Here is a 14,840-nt window from a genome sequence, read left to right as displayed (position 1 = left end):
AAAGTAATTTCACTTTAATGAGCACATCACTCTGAGTGTACATTTTCAAAACAAAACCCATTCCAAAAGATTGTACTGAGTGTTTTCTTCATTAAAATCAAAACACTTTGAACTGAAGAAGCACACTCCAAGTCACTTGGATGCCAAGGTAGCAAAGCCAGTTCTAATCCATGTGTATAAGGGATGTGCAGAAGATTAGCCAGATGTTTGATTACTCCACCTCAGAAACTCTATGATGTATTAATATGCCTGCTTGTGTCTATATTCGCATGGGTACTGTTGGGTACATACCAAATAAAATAAAAATCACTGATTTGCACATTGTGAATCTGCAGATCCTTGAATTTATACTTATCTGGGCTATACTTGTATGTAAATATTACAGCATTCTCAGACTATCTTTTTGAAAACTGAAATTCTATATAAAATAAAGCATGTAATTGTTCCCACCTAAGCATTTTCTTGAGGAAAAAAATACGTAGATATAAAAGTTTAAGAAAAAAGTTTGTGGCACGCTGTAGGATTCATCTGACAATTTAGGACATCTACATTTTTGATGTTCATATCTGAACTATTCATTCTGGCTTCCATTATGGAATCTGAAAAGCAACACCTGCACTGAGGCATGTGATTTACTTCATCCTGGAGCAGATGTCTAAAAGTGGCCTAAAAATGGCTATTTGTCTCGATTGACTCTAAAGGGGAGCCAAATATGAAGAGTTCTTTTTCCATTTTATACAGTGAATGCCTAAATTTAGATATCTAATGGTAGAGGTTGATGGATCCTCCCTGCAGAGTTAAAAGTCAGGATATACATTTTTTTTGCTGATACTATAGTTGTGTTCCACTATAAACAGAGTGGAGAGGAAAGCTTCCTACTGCTCCAGATCTTCTCCTTTAGAGGTGGTCTAGTCAGGAAAACTGTGGGCAGGATGATCTTGAATGTCCTGCTGCAGGTTTTGCTGCTCCATTATGTCAGAAAAACTCTGTCTTTGAAAGGTCTTGCAATCTTCTTAAGAAAAAAAAAGTCACTTGAGCTCTCTTTACTTTGTTCAAGGCAGCAACAAAAGTTAATCCAGCTGGTCGGCTCCAGCCAATACCATTTTGGAGCTTTACCTCAACCCTTGCTTATACACAGCATATGTAAAAACACAGTCATGTTCTTTGTCTGGCTGGATCTGCTTATCAGGATCTGCTTGAGACTCTGATTTTATTCTATATACATTTTTTTTAATATTCTATCTTCAATTCAGTGCAGCACATCCTTATCAGAAGATGAAGTAATGCTATATCATCAAGTAGAGTTGAGAACCACAAAGGCAGACACAAAAGCCAAAACAGTTCCTTTTATTTCTGATCTGCCCTTATATCTGGCTTTTTTTCATATAACATGGGATTATGCTGTGTTCAATGAGCTTTGATAACATAACTGTTTACCGCTTCCTGGACCAAAATACAGACTTCTAAACCTAATGTGTTTACCAAGTTAAAAGAGACTAAATATTTACTATCATACATTATTATGTTTTACTACATTTTCTACTACATACTTATTAGTCTTTTCTGAGCGTAAGAAGGACATACAGAATAGTGATTGAGATTTGGTTTGTACCTCCCATCTTAGAGGTAAACTTTAAATATGATATAAATACAGTTAAATTTAAAGGAGCAGTACATTATACTCACAGATTTTCAGGCCTCAGGAACTGTAATTTTGTGTAAGATGAAGTAACTATTGTCCCAACTTTTATAACTTGAATAAGGTCTACCTTTTTTTTTTTAGGTGTCCTAGATGACATTTGTCAGCAACAGAAAGAAGTAGTATCACCAGAGAGTAATTTAGAGTGGATGGTATGGTGGAATGTACATCTGTCTTCTCAAAGAGTTATGAACTTTCCTCATGTATCTCTTCCATATGTCTAATCTTAACTGAACTGGATTTGAGTCTCTATATCTGACAAAAACTATCTGAAAGACAGGACTGTAGATAGGTGGGAGAGGATAATACTGGAAGTTGACCTTAGTTACCCTGCTTCTGGGTTGCATTACATTTGAGAACTCCTGTGTACCACCTGATATCTATTAAATAACATATGTGAACTTAGGGCAGTTAACTCCTTTAACAATGCAAACTTGCTTTGAAAGAGCCTGTCTATCTGAGCACTGAGTGGGCAAGCACTCACATTATCTTTTAGACATAATTTTGAAAACTTGTCCGAGCTCATATATATTCGCTTTAACAACCACCAAAACGTGGATAATTTTTGAGTACTGCAAATCCCCACATTTCCTTTTCAATTAATTTTTCAGTTAAATCCAGTCTTGTAAAAACTTATTTTGGTACACACTCATAAACAGAATTGAAAATATTTCACTTTTAAAGCTTGTAAAGACACGTCTTGAAAAGAAATTCTAAATTCTTTTGCCCAAACTCTCCATAAAACTTCAACTCCATTTAAAAAGAAATATCAGTAAGTATGTACCATTTATGAAATATCAGCTACAGTTCCGTGCCTAAAAAATTGAACAACCAAGATAAGTCTCTGTTTCCCTTCATAGACGGGTCCAAACATTTCAGAGTAATAGCTAATGGCTTCCAGATCACACATACAGTAGAATTTTTTTCCACCTGTAACTTCTTTCAGAGAATGCATCAGTACCATGTCATTCTCATTTGTCTTTCTCTTTCCCACAAAATGCTGTGTTTCACAATATTTGAAATGCTGGTGAAATGTGTTTCCAATTCTTAAGGAAGCCCAAGTATGAAATCAACTCCACATCACTGCTGGCTTTGCATAAATAAAAGCTTAATAGAAATGGCAGTATTTGATGCTTAGGCCTTAAGAAATTATTTAAATAATTTTCACTTTCATAATGCTTAAATCCCACAGACAGATTGTAGTAATAACTGAAACCCTTTTAAAGGCTTTTCAGTTCACTTTTGCAATCTGACTGGAATCTAGGAAGCCCACCTGTACCTATTGCACACATCAGTTGTACCAATGCCTGCACACACATGCAAACAAAACTAGATCAGTAAATGGTGAACTATTGGATGGAAGAATCAAAGATTTACACTAATGAGAGCAGAATCAGACCTATCATATCTGAGACAGATATGATTGTCAGCAATAAAATGGCAAATATTTTCAACTGCATGTGCTTGCAGGTAAGGCCAATGATTAGCACTTGTATCTTGCAGGAATAGTTTTTCTTCTCATAGCAACACAGAATTTTCCAGTGGACTTTACCTGGTAGGTCACGAAATCCTCAGCAGTCGTGTGGAATGTTAAATCTCCAGAACTATATTGTTTCATACAGACTGGTTCTGAAACTTTAGTCTTGTTTTCTAGGTATAAACACTTCTGATAATAAGAGAAATATGAACAGCAGTGTATGATCCCAAACAACAATTTATACTGAATTAAAACATTAGCTTCACCCCTTAGACACAAGACACAATTTATTGTCTTATCATATAATTAGAACAACAGAGCATGCAATTTGTTTATGCACCACTGACCTCTAAAGAGCTCATTGATATTGTGGATCCAGTTTCACTTCTTGATAATCCTGCATTGTCATCCAGCTCTGAGGCTATGAAATTCTTCACTGCTGTGCGGGGCTCAAATGGCAAATTCTGCATATGTTCTTGGGTGGGAAGATGCTGGTCTAAATTGATATTAAATTGGTCCATTACAGAGGGATTCATATTGAACTCTGGATTAACTTTGTAGTGCAATAGCCTTTCATGAGGCAAGGTATCCATGCCTATATTCATTTTGCTCTCATCTTTCAGTGATGGCTGGGTATTTACTGAGCCCCGGGGCATGACTATATAATCGCTTTCTATCATCCGTTCTTGAGGATGGACTATGTCCATATCTGCACCTCTCAAATTATCATCAGTGCATAAATACACAGTCCTCCGCAACTCACTGTTGTCTTTTTTCAAGCACTGATTGGCCAGTTCACTCATACTCATGGGCATGTGGAGCCCTGTTGGTTGCTGGATGATGACTTTGGAGATGATGTTTCCAGGCAAGGTTGAATAGCTCATTCCTTCAGGGTTTGGTCCCTTTTCCTCCTCTTCATCATTCAGTGAAATTCTAGAAAGTGTTCCTGTTATAGTAGCTGCTCTGCAAGGTCCAATGTCTTTATGCAGAACTGTGGGTCAGAGAAAAGAATTCTTACAACATGAAACCACGTCTACCTAACGCTACTTGAGGCTTTATCTAGCAGCGCTTCCTTTACGAGTGCGTCTTCTTAAATCTTTTTCTATCCAATTAAAAACTCTCATTTTATAAATAATTTTTGGAAAGTGCTTTTGTGTGGCTTTTTTTGTTGCTGTTTTTGTTCTGTTTTGTTTTTTTAAATCAGCATCTCTTAATCTGCTGTGTACAACTGACACAGTTTTCTGACTAAGCTTCAGTCATTTATATAAGTTAAAAACACTCCATCACTTATTCCTACTGCCTTACATAGATATTAGGTGACTTAGAGTTTAAGCAAAAGCTTGCCATGTGGAACTCATTAAGGGTTTTCAAAAAAATATATACTATGACATCTACTGCCATTATTAACTCCACATAACCTCCCGGAAAATGTCAAACAGATTGTAAGGCAGAATCATTTTGTCAATCCATTGTAATGACCTACCATAAGATTACAACCATGACCATGTGTTCCTGAGCTCCTAAATGTTCCTTTTCACTAGCTTTTAAAAACTCTTCTCTGTTAAATTATGTTTTAAAAAGAAGTGATGAAAGAATTACCACATTAGGAAGAAATTCCATTGGTATAAGAAAGAATATTTTGCTGCATCTGGAAAGGTTATAAAGGACATAAACATGTTTTATAGAAGAGTCATAACCCACTTTTACTGGGCTTATTCCAGCTAGGTGCAAGGATTTTCTGGTCCTGGTTGAAAATATTTTAATTCACACTAGTGCTAGTTTGCACAATAAAATCATGCTCACGGGTTGAGACAGAAGGACAACTTGAAGTATCTCAGGTATTACATTTACATCCCTTCCAGCTGCCTAAGGGCTCTGATGACCCAGATCCCCCAGTGCCTGTCAGTTCACTGCCTTTTTCCATAGCAAGCAGCTTATAAGGCACCCCACTCTCCTACATCACAGTAATTCTCATTTGTCCATTATGAAAAAACCAATTTGCTTCTAAACAACAGTGCACAAATACTCGAATTCAATGGTTGCTTCATTGTTTCCAGTGGCACTTGTTAAGACATTTCAAACAGTGACCGATCCCAAAATTTTTCATTAAAAGAAAGTGAGTTTAAATGCTTATCTAGTAAAGCCTGCTCATAACTGCATTCAAAGTCCATCTGCTTAAGGATGCCTCTGACAAGGCTCCCCATACTGCAGCGGTATGTTATCAAAGGTAAGAAATAGGAGCTATGTGGATATTGATTTTTGTCTGCACTGGATGGTGACAGACATGCATATGTGTTACAATGTACTATCCTGTTCCCTTCAAAATACATGTGCATATTAAAACTGATCTATAGGGAAAAACTAATATAATATTGCAAGAAACTCGGCAGTTTTTTAAAGGTGGGTGACTGGAAAAGCAGACTTTACCTTCATGAGATCAGCTTTCTTGGCTCCCCATACAGCCAGCAAAGAGGAATAGTGTTCCCCAAGTGGGTGATGCAGAACTGCTAAGTCAGACTTCTGCCCTGACTCACCCTGGGAAAAAGACACCCTCTCGCTCTTTCTCTCTCCATTCACTGAAAACTGAGGATGTCTAGGCAGGACTGCTGCTCTAGGAAGAACTGTCCTTTGGGAATATCTCCTAGATTTAAAAAGTTCTGTAGGGTTTAAATGGTCATTTATTTCACACTGTACTTTATTTAACCAAGGCTGGCAAATAAATTCCTGAAAATGTGTTATTTTTAATATGTGGAAACAAACATAGCTGACTAATTAAAGATCATACCACTGAAATATCTTTAAAAAAACTCAAGTTGAGGAATAAAATTTAATTTCCTTTGACTATTGTGGATATCACTCAGAGTCCTAACAAAACCTCTTTAAAATAAACACAAATTGATGCATCCTTCATATACATAGCTGTTAAGATATCCTATTTTTTGTTTTGTTATAGCAAAATGATTGTATCACATTTGCTTGTGTAACAGGGCAAGGAAAGTTTAATATGTTAAGAGAGGTCTTCTTTCCAAAACTATTTGCTTTTCAGTAGACAATCACACTTTTCGTTACTTTTCAGCTGCTGAATTCTAGTTAAAGGCTTTTGTAAGAATATGAAATAAATGTATTCACACAGTGACATCACTTTTCACTTTTTCTTTTTGATTGCATTTATAAATATTTTCTCTAAGTCGTTAAACCCTGATTTTTTCTGGTTTTCACTTCATAAGAAACTATTACAAGACTTCTTTTTATTGGCTAAATATTCTCTCAATGTTCTTACCTGACCGACAAGCAATGTCCACGTCCTTCTCAAAATCAGTCTGTAATGAGAAACAATGAAACAGAAAAGCCGTTATTAATTAAAAAATAAACCACAATACATTTTTGGCAACTAGTGCTTCCAGAATGTCCTACTTACAGGGTCACAGTCTCTTAAAAGTGGTTTCTTGTTGCTGAGAAGGTGAAGTGTATTGTTTTACAACAGCAGAGCTTTACAAAGTTTCCTAAAGTATAACTGGGTGGTTTTCAAAGTATGCTGCCTGACCAGAAAAAATAAAATAAAATAGGTGCAAGTAGAATATATAATTTTAATAAAATGATACAGTGTGTAGTTTTTAATGTATATGGAAGAATAACTTCTACATCTCATCTAAGGATCTTCTTTAAGAAAGATTTTCATAGTAATTTTATGAACAGAACTATGAAAAATAACCTGCATACAAATTACTGTGATTAAGTGTAACCCAATTAGTCCACCCTGTTTGTAACATCATTAATCTGTTATGATGTGCTTATTTGTAATAAAACATTCTGTCATTCCTTACTACTTATGTAATCACATAAAATTTTTTAGTTGTAATAGAACAACTATTATTTATTTCATTGTGCAAAAATTAACTTTAAGAACTTAGAATGGATTTTAAAAGTTGGAAATCAAAGCCCACTTTTCCCAATTAAACAAAACTATTTATTCTGTTAGAGAATTCAATTAATTTTTGTTTTATTTCCACAAAAAGTTTATTGCATGCAAAATGTTCAATAAAACAGATCTCTTTCTTGCTTGTGGAGTCCAAACATTAAATTATTTTTTGAGTCATAATTAGAGAAGGGTATCTGCTTGATGAGTCTTGCATTTTTGCTGAGCCTTGCATATTTTTAGGGCCTGATTCTGTCCCCATTATAGTCAATGACAAACTGTTGTTGCAAGTGAAGAGACCAACATGTTGTCTTAATATACTACCTAACAATATTGGTAAATCCAAATTGACACACTGAGTCATTCACTATCTTCTTAATTCAAGACACTAAGTAGATTCCCCCTGTAGAACCTCTAGCACTTTCTCTGACTTAGTTTGAAAAGAATATTTTTCAAGGCCTCATGAAAGGAAGACTCCCAAATGCATCAGCACTCTTTACATCAACAGTAGAAAAAGTCACGATATATTATTAGATTATTTTCACATTCTCGTGTAAAACTCTTTTGTCCTAAAGAGCACTGGTGGAAGATATTAATTCACTGTGCTCCACTAAATAATCACACCAATAATTTAAAACTTGCTAAGAGATTTAAGCAAGCAGATAGTGACCTAAACAGACTTATGCTTTAAAACTGTGTTAATATTTCAGCTATGCATACTTGCCACATACAATACAGTAAGCTTTTGCTTTTGTCTAGGAACACTAAATTCATAGTCAAAGAAGAAAATAAAAGCTAACCATGATTTGAGCATGTCCATTAGGAAAAGAACTTGAAGAATCTGCATTGATTGGATCCTGGCAGCTTCTCAGCCGACATCTGAATGCATCTTGAACCTGTGAAGACAGTACTTTATACCGACTGATTCTTGTGTAGCATAATATAATCTACTCCTATTAGAGATTTAATTAAACCATATGGAATGCAATGCATGACATTTCTCTACCACACTTAATAAATCAGAAGCAATAAACATAAATGGCTATTTCTGCCATTTTTTACATTGCTATATTTTGTGGCTGCCACAAATTCTGCCAGTCTATCACATCAAGAACACAGAATTAGATTCACCTATTACCAGAATTAGCAAGTGATGATATGGTATTCAAGCCAAATCTGTCTTAGTGAAAGCATTTGGGTTTGTCTTCTCATTCATTTTGGTACAGGTCTAATAACAGGATTAATAGATACACTGTTAACCATTGCAAAATAAAATGTATCTTCTGGTTGATAAAAATAAGATTCTTGAAAGACAGTTCTTAACAGTTAGTGTAATCAGACACATGGTGCTCTCCTTTAAAGAATAAGTCTATTTGAAAGATACTACTGATTCTATCATAATCTCTAATTCCACATACAGGGAATCTCATGCATATTCTCTAGGAGTAAAACTCAGATCAGAGAAATATCTTCAGCGTGAGCAAAAGAAGGACAGTGGACTCTTTGCACAGCAACAGATTTCTTGTAAGTAGAAAAGGAATTCCTCAGAAATTGATGTTTACTTATATGATCCATAAAGTAAATTTGAAGACTTGTCCCTAAAATACAATATATTTGAGGAATTATCTTGTCACAGGAAGGGCTATTTTTACTTCCATTTTGGGCGGAACATATATCTAAAGAAATACTGTTATGCAACACTTCTGTCAGAAAGATGTGGTTCAACAGAGAGGCACATTCAAAAGGAAAATGCTGTTCCTGTTTGCTGACAGTAGAATGCAAATGTATTTTGCTGCTTTCTCAGGTGTACAACAATAAGGATGGCAAGGCAACTTTTGGAATCTAAAGTTTTACAACGTGAATGTTGTTTGCAGAAACAGAAGTGTCCATATTAGATATATATAATCATATACCTGATTGCAAGAATTACTTGGAAAACAGGAACTTGATTGGGTGATCTTCAATCAAAACAAACTGATATAATTTCTTGTTTGAAAATGAAAGTATGCTCAATGAAATGCCTATTAAAAACTAAATTAATTTATTATCTGTAAAAATTACTTGATGTCATATTCAGAATAATCAAAAGCGAGACAATTTCTTCTACTCATGGACATTTTGTGAAGAGCAGAAGAGGATAAATCATTAATTGTTCATGATGAGAAGCTGTCCCCTTTCAGTCCATCATGTTCTATTGCAAGTTGTTTAGGAGCTATCACAAAAGGGAAAATGAAGTAGAAAAAAATAATTTTGTAATTATGAAGCATTATTTTAAAGTGTTCAACATTAAATGAGTAAGAGTGCTCTGCAGTCTTGATAAGTGACTGTTGCAGGTGGAGAAAGCTAAATATAGAGCAGAAAGAAGAGTGAAGCAAGGTGGGAAGGTTTGGATTAATTTAAAAACGCCAAGACTTACCGCATGTGGTAATTTAAAGTGTGCTGTATTGAGGCTCAGATTTTGATTTTAGGCACTACACTTGCCTTGGTTTTCCGTGTGTTTGATGTTAATTTAATTTGGCATCTCCTAGTTGCTGCAAATTTAATCCAAGTCTTCTCTCACTTTATCAATGCTGAAGTTAGGTCACACTTCAGAGTTTTATGCACTTGGATAAGCACTGGTACAGTGAATTGACAAAAAATAAAATAAAAATTCCCTCCAAAGCATCCCCAGCTGTGCTGAATCTGATCTCAAGGCTTATGATGTTTGACTCCAAAGCATTTTTACTTCAGGACATACTGTTTGATCTCACTCTGTGCAGTGGGCCTCCTCATTTTTGGGACACTGTTCATAAAGCTTTCCCAGTTCTGATAGCTCCAGAGATCTCAAGAATTTCACATCCTTCTTTCACTATCTTCTGTATTTAAGCAGTGAATCTTAATTTTAGGATCCTCTTAAATACGCATGCATTTCTGAAGTGCAAGCAGCATATGATTTGAACATGTTAACAGAATGTCAAATGTAGCCATATTCATCATATTGACATATGTTGCAATTTCTAGGTGTCCTCACCCAAGTCAGAAACAAAATGGTTGAACTTTCTAAATACCAGCTTAGTTTTCTCAAACTGCTTCTTCAAAATTGTTGTTTGAGTATGTAAAGGCTGTACTGTCTTTACATTTTATACATTTTACTTTGAAACATAATCTTGTTTTCCCTCCCTTCCTTTTAGCATCAAGATACAAGACTTTCTTAGAGCCAGGCAGAGCAGGAGAGACAGATGTGATGAACGTGCAGATACCAGGGAAGTGGTTTCCTTAGCAACAGTAACCAGCTCCAAGCTTTTATAACTTACCCTCACCCTACTCATGTACTTTTTATTTTTCTCCTGCAATATAGAAATGTGGGCTCTAGACACCAACGATGCATTTAATCCAAATGCTCTCTACTCCACAGAGCACAGCTAAAGAAGAAAATACACATGGATTCCTCCCATCACCAGAATTAAAAGGAGTTACTGAGTGTGATTCAAATCAGCTTTACAGCATCTTGTGTTCAAGCAGATTAGGCAAACTATTTTGCTCAGATGGAGAAGCTTTGAGGCTAACCTCTTGTAGTGGGTTTCTGTGGCTGGGTTTCAGTAGCAGGGGTGGGGAAGCTACGGGGGGGCTTCTGTTAGAAGCTGCTAGAAGCTTCCCCTGTCCCATGGAGCCAATGCCAGCCCACTCCAGGACAGACTTCCTGCCACTGGTCAAGGCCGAGCCAATTAGGAGTAATAGTAATGCCCCCGTGATAACATATTTAAGAACAAAAGATTGTTGTGCAGAAGAAATTCCAGCCAGGGAAGAGCAGAGTGAGAACATGAGAATAACAACATAGACACCAAGGTCGGTGCAGAAGGAGGGGCAGGAGGTACTCCAGGTGCTGGAGCTGTGGCCCCTGCAGCCCATGGTGCAGCCCATGGTGGAGCAACTGTGCCCCTGCAGCCCATGAGGGAGCCCATGCTGGAGCAGGTGGATGCATGAAGGAGGCTGTGACCCCGTGGGAGGCCCAGGATGGAGCAGGGTCCTGCTGGAGACCTGCAGCCCATGGAGAGGGAAGCCCACGCTGGAGCAGGTTTTTCCGGGTAGGACTTGTGGCCCAGTGGGGGACTCATGCTGGTACAGCTCATCTGTGAAGGACTGCACCCCATGGAGGAGTGACCCATGGGACAGTAGCCTGGGAAGAACTGCTGCCCGAGGGATGGACTCATGCTGGAGAGGTCCATCAAGGACTGTCTCCTGTGCGAGGAGGGAAGGACTCCTCTCCCTGGGCAGCAGCAGAAACAACAACTGATCGTAACCCCCATTCCCATCTCCTGCACTGCTGGGGGGGAGGAGGGAGAACATGGAAGAAAGGAGGGGTGGGGGGAAGGTGTTTTTAAGACTGTTTTATTTCTCACTCTTTGGCTCTTATCCTGTTAGTAATAAATATAAGTACCATCCCCACTTTGAGTCTTGTTTTGCCTGTGAAGGTAATCAGTCACTGACCTCTCCCAGCTCTTATCTCTACTCATTAATTATTAGCTATTTTTCTTTCTCTCTCCTCTGTCCAGTTGTAGAGGGGAGTGAGAGAGCAGCTTTAGTGGGTACCTGGCATCTGGCCAGAGTCAACACACTACACCTCTCCTATCATTCTCTTTTCTGTTAACACACACATCACCATCTTCCAGTGCCCAATAAGACGTTTAAACAGAAAGGTGAGGAAAGAAAAAGCTCTCTGGGCTAAGAAGACAACATAAAGCAGTAATACCTAACCCTATATTGCATTTTTTCTTCCAAAATTTCCAAATGGTCTATAAGAGGTCTTATGTTTAAGAAGTATTATATTTATTTGAGAAGTCAGGAAACAGAAGTATAGAAAGATTTAATTTCTTTCCAAAAGACACTGAATTGATGGTGGACAGAAATAGACGACACATCACATAGTGCCGACTAAGACAAACACTTCGTTGGCTTTCTAATGCAACCCTGTCACACAAGATCTTCAATACAGAGTACTAGAGGAAGTAACAAATGTTTCCATCATTTATGTTTACATCAATCTAACTAAGAGAAAAAATGGAGATTTTATATATAATTGCAGAACTCTGTCTTTTTTTTTAATGCAATGACGATAAAGGCATACTAAAGCAGGGCTGTCCTCTTTGTTTGAATTTTATGGTGGTATATTCCACCCCATTTTTTTTTTCCTGACAGTCAGAATTATTGTTTTGCCTGTGCCAGCACACTATAAATATTAGATCAATCCTGTAGGCTATAACTGAGAAAGCTTTGTAGCTTTCATCAAGAGTGACAAATATGTTGGCAAGATTTCCCTGACAGGCACTGGCAGAACTAAATGCTTTTGCAGACAACCAAAAGTAACAGACTATTCTTTCAGCAGGAAGGTAACCTGGGCAGTGCAAAGACAGCATTCCACACTCTGCATGATGGCCACTGTCTTGGCCTAAGGGTCTCTGGAGCTAGAAAGCCAGACTCTCTAGAGCCAGATTGAAACATAGCTTACAGGAGTTACAACTCTTTCTGTGTAGTAGCTTGTTGCAGTAAACAGTTATGTCTTTGCTGCTGCAATTTGAACCAAGTAAGTGCAGATTTGAAACAAAAATTGTTTCAAGTGCATCAACTTTTACTCCTCTTCTTGAAGACATTTCTATTACTTTACTTTTCCCATATGAAAAATATTACTTTGCAATTTAAATCTGGGGGACTAAAGAAGATTCATTGTGTTCTGTAAAATAAGATGTCAATCAGCAATATGCTTAGGCTTCTTTGTCTTCTACCACCATCACTATTATTAGCTTGACTGGAGATAGTCTATTGATTAGCGAATAAGTTGTCTCTGTACATTTACTGCTCCCTAAGTTGGCAGGACTGAAGAAAAACTCCTCCTCCTTTTTGACAAGGGAGAACCCAATCAAACCTTAGTGTTTTTCGGACCTCACTGGGAAATCTTCTCATGAAGTAATTTTTTTTAAATACCGTGTAGATAGATTATTTACCTGTTTTATCAATGCTTTTCTTCTAGAATCTCAGTGTTAAAACCAGGATGAGTAACTGCTGAGACTGACTTGCTGGAACAACTCCTCTAAGAAGTTAAAGGGAGTAATGATTCTTTGCAGTTAGATTTTATATATCTCTATATCGATCTCTCTCTCTCTCTCTCTCTCTCTAAATCTGTGATATGCTAAAAAAACAGTAAATAACATAAACCATAACTACTGATTGCCTACACATAAACAATGAATATTCTAAATTCCTGTATGAACATATTTATAATCAGATATTTTTGCATATTGCTTGCACTAGAAACAGTGAGTTAAAATTGATTCCAGTCAAGGTATCCTATGCATTTGAAAATTGAGTTTAGTTATAGAAAAGACTAATTCCACCTCTATCACCACAGTCCTCCCTACAAGTATAGTCAGACAAGAATGTTTCTATGAGCACTTCAGCACTGTCAAAACATTACCTGGGAATGAAGCATTGCAGCAAAGAGCTGTTATTAGAGTAAGAAACCTGTCTTTAATTCAAGCCTTAGGGAATTGTTGGAAGATGTCTGTTGATTTTCATCTTTCATCATTAGTCAAAATACATTTTTTTCCAAATAATCTTCTGCATTACTGGACTGATGCAGGTTTCAATGTCTGACTTTTAAATTTTTTTGTTTTATATTTTATGCAGTGCTGTGCTATGTTACATTTAGAATTTCTCATGAATTTTCGTCTGTTTTTCGACAAAATGAATGACATCAAAATCAAAGGCTGTGTTGCTGTCTCTCTGAATCCTTACAAAGGACACAAGGAAATGGAATTAAGACACAAGGAAATTGAATTAGAACATGAGGAAATAGAATGAACAGGGGAATTCAGATTGGACACTAGAAAAAGGTTCTTCACTCTGAGGGTGGTCAGTCACTGGAACATACTTCCCAGGGGAGTGGTCATGGGACCAACCCTGTCAGTGTTCAAGGAGTGTCTGGACAACACTCTTAGTCACATGGTTTATTTTCAGGAAGTTTTGCAAGGAGCAGAGAGTTGGACTCGATGATCCTTATAGGTCCGTTCCAACATGAGATATTCTATGATTCTGTGAAACATAATGCTGTCATACTGCTTTGGTTTAGAATGTTTCACATGCAACCTGGAACTAAATATATATATTTTAAAACAAAAATTGTTCCCTAGGACAGTAAGTGGGAGGTAGTATGCACTTTCTAAGCTAATTAATAAATCCCAATGGATACACAAATTTCATAGACAGCAAAACCAGTATGAAACTACTATTCTTTCTACTGAAAATAGGTGCAGTGTCTTGCCATTTTACTAAAAGAATATGTGAAATGATGACTTTCAGATTTACAGATGATACTACCCTCTTTCACAGATGTAAATCTTATGGGGAAAGAAAATGCTGAAGAAAATAAGGGTATTGCATGACAGTTCTAGACAAAATAGATTTGTCTTGAGTATTATCTTATTCTGCACATATTTTTATCCTGAACAAAAAGGGAAGTCAAAAGAAGAAAAAAAGAAAATGTATTAAGGGAGTAAGCCCTTTCCAACAGGAAAGCTGATAAACTAAGAAATACAAACGTTCGTTGCCTTTCACAGCATGACTAAAGGTGAAGGAATCAGCACAAGGTAAGGTGCCAATTTCTGCAAGTTATTGATTTTTTTCTTTAAAAATTGAAAACTTAAATCTTTGATAAGATAATCACCTATGCATTCTGTGCAGGATAGGGATATAAAGCTCATGGAAAGTGGTGCAGT

The 14,840-nt window shown here is 36.8% G+C and overlaps 1 protein-coding gene across 9 annotated transcripts in view; it reads right to left on the bottom strand.

Annotated features, from left to right (window-relative positions):
• The window catches only part of ADGRB3 (adhesion G protein-coupled receptor B3), a 459,298-nt gene that overhangs the window by 18,273 nt on the left and 426,185 nt on the right, over positions 1 to 14,840 (bottom strand). For 6 of the 9 annotated variants that reach the window (XM_027644726.1, XM_027644723.1, XM_027644722.1 and 3 more), the window contains 4 exons: positions 7,893 to 7,988; positions 6,457 to 6,496; positions 3,524 to 4,167; positions 3,252 to 3,365 (listed from right to left, as the gene is read on the bottom strand). In XM_027644726.1, coding sequence (XP_027500527.1) covers positions 3,252 to 3,365; positions 3,524 to 4,167; positions 6,457 to 6,496; positions 7,893 to 7,988 — 894 coding nt within the window. The remainder of the gene's footprint in view (positions 1 to 3,251; positions 3,366 to 3,523; positions 4,168 to 6,456; positions 6,497 to 7,892; positions 7,989 to 14,840) is intronic. The other 3 variants (XM_027644727.1, XM_027644730.1, XM_027644729.1) reach the window with 1 other exon arrangement.

Source organism: Corapipo altera, unplaced genomic scaffold, assembly GCF_003945725.1.
Source record: "Corapipo altera isolate COAL_440 unplaced genomic scaffold, ASM394572v1 2, whole genome shotgun sequence".
In the NCBI taxonomy this organism is placed as follows: domain Eukaryota; kingdom Metazoa; phylum Chordata; class Aves; order Passeriformes; family Pipridae; genus Corapipo; species Corapipo altera.
This window is presented reverse-complemented; position numbering and strand designations above follow the sequence as displayed.